Source organism: Micromesistius poutassou (genome assembly GCF_964030765.1).
Source record: "Micromesistius poutassou genome assembly, chromosome: 6".
Taxonomy (NCBI): Eukaryota; Metazoa; Chordata; class Actinopteri; order Gadiformes; family Gadidae; genus Micromesistius; species Micromesistius poutassou.
In genome coordinates, this window is record NC_140276.1 from 19,154,133 (window position 1) to 19,164,113 (window position 9,981).

The window sequence follows — 9,981 nt, forward strand, 5'->3', positions numbered from 1 at the left end:
TTATATCTTAAACAAATTCCGTTGCAAATAGGAGGCGCGCAGCATCAATATCCTAACACAGACACATTTTGCAGATTGTAAATTGACATGATACATTGTAAACGTTCACAATCCTGCTCTATGCTCTGTGATATTTTGTTTATCATCATTTCTATTAACTTCTGCGAGGCGCATAAAGTGGTCATGTAGATCGGTCGTCTGCCCGTCTATTGCGCGTATCACACATGAGCAGATCTTGCACACAACGTCAGTCGTGTCCCTTGGCTGTCCTATTTGTTGTATATTTGTTGATGTTGTTATTGTCATGCGTCTGGTTATTTGCGCATGATTAAACATGAGTCTTTATATGGCGATAAAACAAAGCTTTGTTGCGTTTTTTTTCCTTCTTTTTGAAGTGGGGATCGGGGGTGCGCCAACCCGGTTGGGACGTAAAGGGGGTGCTCTAGATCTACCATCTCTTGTCTCTCGATCTCTTGTCTCGTGCTGGATGACGTAGCCTACACGGCCGAGAATCGGATAAGATTATCCTGTAGTGTGGGGTGTTCCGTCTTGTGTTCTAATCTTATGTCGGATCGGAGAGCAAAAATCGGCTGCGATTCTCGTTAAGTGTGGGGTGTACTCCGACTCAAAAATCGCATAAGATAAAAAAATCGTGTAGTGTGGGGCAGCCTTAAGCAGCATAGTAAGAGAAAAACGTTATTGAAAATTGTTAGGCCTATATTTTTGTTTGTGGACTTGCTTGAACTGAGAGTTTATGTGTGTGTGAGACAGTGCACACAATGTTAACTGTTGAAAAAATAACTGTCATTATCTTGGTGTGGGACATTTTCAATAAATCTGGCTGAGCAGAGGCCTGTGTGTGTCTGTCTCTCTCTCTGTGTGTGTGTGTGTGTGTGTGTGTGTGTGTGTGTGTGTGTGTGTGTGTGTGTGTGTGTGTGTGTGTGTGTGTGTGTGTGTGTGTGTGTGTGTGTGTGTGTGTGTGTGTGTGTGTGTGTGTGTGTGTGTGTGTGTGTGTGTGTGTGTGTGTGCGCGCATACATGATTAAGGCATGGAATGATGTTCATGTGTGCCCATGTGTATGATGTGGCTCTTTGCAGTAACACAGTAAAAAAAGTGGCTCTTAGTCTCTGACTGGTTGGCCACCCCTGCTCTAGGGGCTCTAGAGGCCAGGGCGCTAAAGGCTCTAGAGGCCAGCCTCTAGGGGCTCTAGAGGCCATGGCGCTAGAGGCACTAGAGGCTCTAAAGGCTCTAGAGCCTCTAGAGGCTCTAGAGGCCAGGGCGCTAGAGGCTCTAGAGGCCAGCCTCTAGAGGCTCTAGAGCCTTTAGAGGCTGGCCTCTAGTGCCTCTAGAGGCTCTAGAGGCCAGGCTGTGGTCTCAGTACCTTTCAGGGGAGGCCGATTCGTCTCCCAGCACGGGTCTGAAGGACGTCCCGGGACCCAGCTCCGCCAGGCTGGAGGTCGCCCCCTGGTGGAGAGAGGGAGGACACACACACACACACACACACACACACACACACAATACACACACACTCGTTAGCCCCCGTTTCAAATCCTCTTACCCTTAGCGCCCCGGGCCTCTTAAGCCTCTTAACTTAACTTTAGCGTACCGAGAAGCGGAGCAGCATCTTGGGCCCCGCCACGATCAGCGGCTTGCGGAAGTTGCGGACCATCTGGCGGCGCAGCAGGTGGAAGTACTGCGCCGGCGTGGTGGGGTGCACCACCGCCATGTTGACGTCGTCCCCGTCCACGCCCTCCTCAGAGCTGCTGCACATCTGACGGAGGAGGAGGAGGAGGAGGAGGAGGAGGTGGAGGTGGGGGAGGAGGAGGTGGAGGTGGGGGAGGAGGTGGGGGAGGAGGAGGAGGAGGTGGGGGGAGGAGGAGGTGGAGGTGGGGGGCAGGTGGAGGAGGTAGGGGGGACGGGGGACAGGGGACGGGGGGGGGAGGAGGAGGAGGTGGAGGAGGAGGAGGTGGGGGGGTGGAGGAGGAGGAGGTGGGGGGGGAGGAGGTGGGGGAGGGAGGAGGAGGAGGAGGTGGTGGGGGGGAGGAGGAGGTGGAGGTGGGGGAGGAGGTGGGGGAGGAGGAGGTGGTGGAGGTGGAGGAGGTAGGGGGGGCGGGGGACGGGGGGGGGGGAGGAGGAGGTGGAGGAGGAGGAGGTGGAGGAGGTGGGGGGGGGGGGACGGGGGGGGGAAGGAGGACGGGGGACGGGGGACGGGGGAGGAGGAGGAGGAGGAGGTGGAGGTGGGGGTGGGGGAGGAGGAGGAGGAGGAGGTGGGGGGAGGAGCAGGAGGAGGAGGAGGAGGAGGAGGAGGTGGAGGTGGGGGGGGGAGGCGGTTAGAGAGGCTGACGCTAAAGCTTTGAGTCGACCACGTTGGGCCTTTTCTACTGATGTTTGGGTGGAGGTGGTGTGTCTCAGGGTGTGTGTGTGTGTGGGTGGAGGTGCTGGGTGGAGCAGACCTGCAGGAAGCGCTCCATGCGGCAGGAGGAGTGCTCGGGGCCCGCTCCGTCGTAGCCGTGGGGCAGCAGGATCACCAGCCCGCTCTGCAGCAGCCACTTGGCCTCGCCTGGGGGGAGAGGGTGGGGTCAGGAGGGTGGAGCCATGTCCCTCACAGCGGAGCTACGTCCCTCACGTCCAGAGCTACGTCCCTCACGTCCAGAGCTACGTCCAGAGCTACGTCCAGAGCTACGTCCTTAACATCAGCTCTACCACCAGAGCTACCTCCAGAGCTACGTCCAGAGCTACCTCCAGAGCTACCTCCAGAGCTACGTCCAGAGCTACCTCCAGAGCTACGTCCAGAGCTACGTCCAGAGCTACCTCCAGAGCTACGTCCAGCGCTACGTCCAGCGCTACGTCCAGAGCTACCTCCAGAGCTACGTCCAGGAGGTCGCCGATTTGATCCCTCCTCCTCCTAGCTGTGAGTGTGGAGGTGTCCCCTGTAGCAAGACGCCCTCACCCTGACTGCTCCCTGACCCAGCTGGGCTGTCGCACCTGCGTGGCCGACTGACTCCGCCGCCCGCTGGTCGGTGTGTGAATGATGAATGAATGTGTGCATGAATGAATGAACGGGTGAATGTGAGGCCGACATCGTAAAGCAAAGCGCTTTGAGCGGCCTGGTCTGGTTGGAGCAGCGCTGTGTGAAGTCGGTCGGGTTTACCTCCGGAGAGGAACGTGTCGAAGATGATCTGGGCCCCGTTGAAGAAGTCCCCGAACTGGGCCTCCCAGACGGGCAGCAGCCGCGGCTGGGCGATGCTCATGCCGTACTCGAAGCCCAGCACGGCCTCCTCCGACAGGGGGCTGTTACACACCTACACACGCACACACACACACAGGGGGCTGTTACACACCTACACACGCGCACACACGCACACACACACAGGGGGCTGTTACACACACACACACACACACACACACACACACACACACACAGGGGGCTGTTACACACCTACACACACACACACACACATCCACACATGTCCACACACCCCATAGTGGACTGTTACACACCTGACACACCCAAACCCACACCCTAGTGGACTGTTACACACAAACACACACACACACACACACACACACATACATGGTGTCTGTCTCTGTGTGCGTGTGCGTGTCCATGTCTGTCTGTCTGTGTGCGTACTGGACCTCCAGGAGTAAGCGGTGTGTGTGTGTGTGTGTGTGTGTCTGTCTCAGTGTGTGTGTGTCTGTCTCTATCTGTCTCAGTGTGTGTGTGTGTGTGTGTGTATGTCTCTATCTGTCTCAGTGTCTGTCTGTCTGTCTGTCTGTCTGTCTGTCTGTCTGTCTGTGTCTGTCTGTGTGTGTGTGCGTGTGTGTGTCTTATCTGTCTGTCTCAGTGTGTCTGTCTGTCTGTCTGTCTGTCTGTCTCTGTGTGCGTGCGTGCGTGTGCGCGCGTGTGTGTGCGTGCGTGCGTGTGTATACACTGGACCTCCAGGAAGCCGGCCTGGCCCGCGGCGATGTGGTTGAGGGGGATGTGCATATCGCTGGAGTCCTGACACACCAGCATGGCGTGGCGCTGGCTGAAGGTCCCCCTGCCCACGTCCTGCCCGCTGATACGGACGTTGAAGCCTGCGGGGCGGAAAAAACCAGCAGCTAAAACCAGCTGAAGAACCGCTCGCCAAACTCAAACAACGCAACGCTCAATCCACTCATCCATTCATTCATGAACTAATGACTAATGGAAGCAATGGGTGTGTGTGTGTGTGCGTGTGCGTGTGTGCGTGTGCGTGTGCGTGCGCGTGTGCGTGCGCCACAACACAACACTCAATCCACTCATCCATTCATTCATGAACTAATGACTAATGGATCAACGAATGGGTGTGTGTGTGCGTGCGTGCGTGTGTGCGTGCGTGCGTGTGTGTGAGTGCGTGTGTGTGTGTGTGTGTGTGTGCATGTGCGTTTGTGCATGGGTGCATGTGTGTTTGTGTGTGTGTTTCTGCATGTGCGTGCGTGCGTGCGTGCGTGCGTGCGTGCGTGCGTGCGTGCGTGCGTGCGTGCGTGCGTGCGTGCGTGCGTGCGTGCGTGCGTGCGTGCGTGCGTGCGTGCGTGTGCGTACCCTGGCAGAGCAGAGAGCCAAAGGCCATGGCCTCCGCTGTGGACCAGTCCAGCTTGGTGCCGTCCTGTATCTTCTGCAGCCGAGCCTAGAGCGCCGCAGATTGTGGGTCAAGCGTTAGTTATGGGGGTAGTTATGTGTGTGTGTGTGTGTGTGTGTGTGTGTGTGTGTGTGTGTGTGTGTGTGTGTGTGTGTGTGTGTGTGTAACAGCCCTCTGTGTGTGTGTGTGTGTAACAGCCCTCTGTGTGTGTGTGTGTGTGTGTGTGTGTGTGTGTAACAGCCCCCTGTGTGTGTGTGTGTGTGTGTGTGTGTGTGTGTGTGTGTGTGTGTGTGTGTGTGTGTGTGTGTGTGTGTAGGTGTGTAACAGCCCTCTGTGTGTGTGTGTGTGTGTGTGTGTGTGTGTAGGTGTGTAACAGCCCTCTGTGTGTGTGTGTGTGTGTGTGTGTGTGTGTGTGTGTGTGTGTGTTCTGGGGTCGAGACCCGAATCCGGAGTCTACCGAGACCGTCTTGGGGATGCCTTTTAACCCGGTAGCTGAAAATAAAAAAAAGACTTTTGCTGTGGAGGTATACCTGGACGTGGGTCTTCCCCAGGTGCGCGTGCAGCGCGATGTGCTCGGGGACCTCCACCGACTTGGCCCCCACGTACTGCAGCAGCGGGGCGGGGACGCCCGTGTCCCAGGTGGAGACGCGGGCCCCGGGCTCCTGCAGGCCCCCCCAGCGGCCCTGCAGGTTGGAGGGGGCGGGGCTGTAGTGCGGCGTGGCGGCCAGCTTGTCGTTGAGCAGGGCGTAGTGCGACGACTTGATCTCGGCGCGCTCCGCCTCCGTCATCAGGCCCTCGGAGATCAGCTGGTCCGAGTACGAGTCCGGCACGCTCTGCCGGGAGCTGGGGGGGGCAGGGGGCAGGGGGGCGAGAGAGAGAGAGAGAGAGAGGGGGTCAGTTGTGGGATGAGTTAGTTTTCGTTGCATTGTTGTTTTTTTGGGGTTTATTGCAAGAAATGGGAGGAAGAGAGGGAACTGTGTGTGTGTGTGTGTGTGTGTGTGTGTGTGTGTGTGTGTGTGTGTGTGTGTGTGTGTGTGTGTGTGTGTGTGTGTGTGTGTGTGTGTGTGTGTGTGTGTGGTGCACAGACACACACACACAAAGCCAGAGCGCGTTGATCTCCGTTATCGCTGCGCGGCGTCCCTGCGTTTGTCTCAGTGTGTTCTTAATACTAGTACCGCGTTAACAGAAAGATAAAAAATTGTTCAACTGTAGTTTTCACGGCTTTGCGCTAAACTTTGGACCGGGCTTTGAGCGATGAGGAAGGCAGAGAAAACACGGATGTTTCGCGAGGTCGACCATGCTGACTGAACCGTTAAGATAAACAACAGTCAGTAGATGAATGTATTTTGTAACAAAAAAACAAAAAAAAAAACATTTTCTAAACCCTTTACTGTCCTTTAACTGTAACTGCCCTCCACGAGATCAACCCCACATCGCCTCTCGCAACACGTCAGTTCTGCACCGCGTCAGTCAGACCTCCCTCCCGTACGTCAGCTCCCTTGCGCTCTACGCCGTCACTTCTACACCGTCGGTTCTCCGTCAGCTCCCCACGCGGCCTACACACCGTCAGCTCAACACCATCGGCTCCTCGCAGTCAGTTCTACACCGTCAGTTCTACACCGTCAGTTCTACACCATCGGCTCCTCGCAGTCAGTTCTACACCGTCAGTTCTACACCGTCAGTTCTACACCGTCAGTTCTACACCATCGGCTCCTCGCAGTCAGTTCTACACCGTCAGTTCTACACCGTCAGTTCTACACCGTCAGTTCTACACCATCGGCTCCTCGCAGTCAGTTCTACACCGTCAGTTCTACACCGTCAGTTCTCCGTCGCCCCCTACTGACCGTATGACGCGGTACATGGAGGGGTTGGTGAAGGACGGCTCGTCCAGCTCGTTGTGGCCCCACTGGCGGTAGCAGAGCAGGTCCACGATCACGTCCCTCCTGAAGCGCCGCTGGTACTCCACGGCGAGGCGCGTGGCCCGCAGCACCTCCTCCGCGCGGTCGCCGTTCACGTGGATCACCGCGCAGTCCACCATCTTGCCTGGACACACACACACACACACACATTAACATCCACGTTAACATGTAGCAGATGTTTTTATCCAAAAGAGTCTTACAGTAAGTATGTTTGTCAGAAGAAAGAGAACCAACGATATGTCTCTGTGGGTACAGTGAGGATGTTCATAGAACCAAGAGCCGAGCGCTAACCATCACTAGGTTAACCCATTCCCCGTACACACTAACCATCACTAGGTTAACCCATTCCCCGTACACACTAACCATCACTAGGTTAACCCGTTTCCCCTACACACTAACCATCACTAGGTTAACCCATTCCCCGTACACACTAACCATCACTAGGTTAACCCATTCCCCATAGACACTAACCATCACTAGCAGTGTTTCCCACAGACGAGGTAGCAATGTGTGGCGGATTTGTTGACGGGGTGGGGGGGGGGGGGCAAGGGGCAAGCCGCGATTACCTGCTGGCGGAGTTGTTGACCGGGGGGGGGGGGGGGGGGGGGGCCGCGATTACCTGCTGGGGGGGGGGTATTATCTATAATAGAAAATGCGCTAGGGGGGGGGCGCGATTACGGGCTGGCGGAGTTACATTTAAAAATCGCGTTCAAGTAAAAATAAATAAGAAAAGCGGAATTTTGTGGCGCTTGTTGTTCAATCTGTGGCGCAGCGCCACACATTGGCCTATGTGTGGGAAACACTGACTAGGTTAACCCATTCCCCGTATACACTAACCATCACTAGGTTAACCCATTCCCCGTACACAACACAGATAGTTAGGATAAGACGCTACGCCATGCCGAGTACTATTTTTACGTGCAAGGACATAAAAACATACAATAAGTGCGTACATTAACATCAGGGACGGACAGGCGTCAGACCTGGTAGCGTGCAGTGCAGTTTTGATTGTGGGTCAAACTTTAGTTGTAGGGGCAGGACGGTCTAATTATAAAAGGTGTTTGACTCCCTTCTAAAAGGTTCTGGGTTAGAGACCCGAATCCGGGGTCTACCTCCTAAGACCTTCTTGAGATGCTTAAACCGGATCAAAAAAAGGAAAAAGTACTTCCTTTTATAAACTACTGTCGCTTTGGAGAAAAGCGTAGACTAAATGACTACTAATAGTTATAGTAGTAGTAATAGGAGTAAGTAATAGTATTAGTAGCAATGGGAGTATCATTCAGATGGCATCCACCCGGACACGGATGTGTGTATCAAACTAATGTGCATCTATTAAACACGTACGGTGGAGACAACAAGCAAGAGAAGGCGGTTTAGACCCAGTAACATAATAATAATAACAATAACAATCCCATACCGACGTCAGAGCAGTACAGGGAGGACCTCCCCCGCTCAGACGGAGTGGTATAGCCCACTTGGTTGTTGACGATGAGGTGGATGCTCCCACCGACTCGGTAGTGGGGGAGGCTGGAGATGGTGAAGGTCTCCGGGACGATGCCCTGGCCTGGGAAGGAGCCGTCGCCGTGGACCTGAGGGGACGGGAGGAGACACCGTGACCTCATGAATTAAACACACACGCTGATTTGGGTTCATCTGTTGATTTGGGACCCAAACTCTAATAAAACACACTGCTGGTTACTAAAGCCATTTCGGTCACTTGCCATTTGATAAACCAATTAAAATTTTTCGAGTTCATCTCCGGTTTCCTGTGGGTGTCATGGGCATTTGAATTAACATTTTTGAGCTAACTAACGAGGCAAACACCAGCTGGGGTGTAGATGGGCAACATGTCCGGATTCCCTCCAGCTCGGGGCTTTTTGAGCCCCTTGAGCACACCACTTCTATCTTTCTTCACAAACAGCCTTCTTTCAAACCTTTCTTAAAATGGAGACAATTTTTTTTTTTCGTCAAACGCACACAAATCGTCTCTAGTGCAATTAACACGGTAAACACGGTATGGCTCATAGCCTGCCGTGTTGCACTCTGGGAAATCACAAAAGAAATACGGCCTCAAATGCAAGAGCAGATCGTTAGGATAACAGATTTCCCAGAGTGCACCACGGTAAGCTATCGCGTAGCCGCGGCTAGCCCGGGCAAATACAGCTGGGGCTACGTGATAGCTTACCGTGGTGCACTCTGGGAAATCTGTCATCAAAATGAACTGCTGTCTCTTGAATTGCGAAACCAGAACACCGCGATAGCAGATTTCCCAGAGTGCACCACGGTAAGCTATCAGGTACCCACGGCTAGCCGGGGGGGGGCTAGCTGTAGGCCGTACCTGCAGCAGTGTTGTCCTTGAACTAGTTCAAAATAACTACTTCATTGAACTCAAGTTCATTTTTCAATGAACTTTGAACTGAACGTAACATATTTTTAACTAAAGAACTTTAACTTGAACTAGTTCAGATTTTGTGACATTCTGAATTGATGCTTAGGTCCAGATGAAATCATTATTAAACAGAGTTACTGCCTTAGTTGTGATGACTGAAACAGGCGTACAAATAATATCCACGACAATCTGAGATTGTAGTGATGGGCAGCTGGTAATGGAGAGGATTCATTTTAAAAGATAAGCACAGAATACTCACTCCCACTGTTTTTCTTCGGTTTCAAAAAAAAAAAAAAAAGTTAATGAACTTGATGAACATGAACTAGTTCAAAACTGAACCGGTGAACTACGAACGTGAATCCATTCATTTTTCTTTAGCATGAACTGAACTTTGAACTCGTTCATGTGAAGTGAACACTGCCTATGAATTAAACCATACTAGGCTAACCACACAAACCACCACCAACCAGATTATAAACGTATGTGATGTAGACCTACGTGTGAACTTTGCACACAACAACAACAACAACACAACACCTGCTGACCTGCAGGCAGATGACGCGGTCGCCCGGCCGGGCCCCCTCCTCCCGGGAGTAGTCCCCCTCGCCGCGGAGCTGCTGGCGCGCCCGGGCCTTGCCCTGGGTCACGGGGTTGACGGCCTCCAGGTGGGAGGGGTTGGGCAGCATGGTGACGTGCAGCGGCCGCTCTGCGCCCAGCTCCAGGTGCACCGACGACGTCAGGTGGGACAGCACGTCGCCGATGGAGGGCGAGCCCTCTGGGAACTCGCTCAGGCCCCGCATCTTCCGGAACATCAGCTGCAACCCCCCGGGGGGAGAGGGAGGGAGGGAGGGAGGGGGAGAGGAGAGGGAGAGGGGGAGGGAGGGAGAGAGGGAGAGGGAGAGGGAGAGAGAGGGAGGGAGGGAGAGAGAGAGGGGGAGAGGGAGGGGGAGAGAGGGAGAGAGGGGAGAGGGAGAGGGAGAGGGAGAAGGAGGGAGGGAGAGGGAGGGAGGGGGAGAGGGAGAGAGGGAGAGGGAGGGAGGGAGAGGGAGGGAGGGAGAGAGGAGAGGGAGAG

General features: G+C 54.4%; 1 protein-coding gene across 1 annotated transcript in view; it reads right to left on the reverse strand.

The window, feature by feature from the left end:
* Positions 1-1,374: 1,374 nt before the first annotated feature.
* Positions 1,375-9,981, reverse strand: part of dhtkd1 (dehydrogenase E1 and transketolase domain containing 1) — a gene marked incomplete at its 3' end in the record, with an annotated part of 13,983 nt that continues 5,376 nt past the window's right edge. The window contains exons 5-14 of the mRNA XM_084469643.1: positions 9,455-9,724; positions 7,938-8,109; positions 6,446-6,644; positions 5,132-5,444; positions 4,565-4,649; positions 3,938-4,077; positions 3,152-3,302; positions 2,454-2,560; positions 1,607-1,771; positions 1,375-1,464 (exon numbers count right to left, since the gene is read on the reverse strand). Of these exons, the coding sequence (XP_084325769.1) occupies positions 1,375-1,464; positions 1,607-1,771; positions 2,454-2,560; positions 3,152-3,302; positions 3,938-4,077; positions 4,565-4,649; positions 5,132-5,444; positions 6,446-6,644; positions 7,938-8,109; positions 9,455-9,724 (1,692 nt within the window). The remainder of the gene's footprint in view (positions 1,465-1,606; positions 1,772-2,453; positions 2,561-3,151; positions 3,303-3,937; positions 4,078-4,564; positions 4,650-5,131; positions 5,445-6,445; positions 6,645-7,937; positions 8,110-9,454; positions 9,725-9,981) is intronic.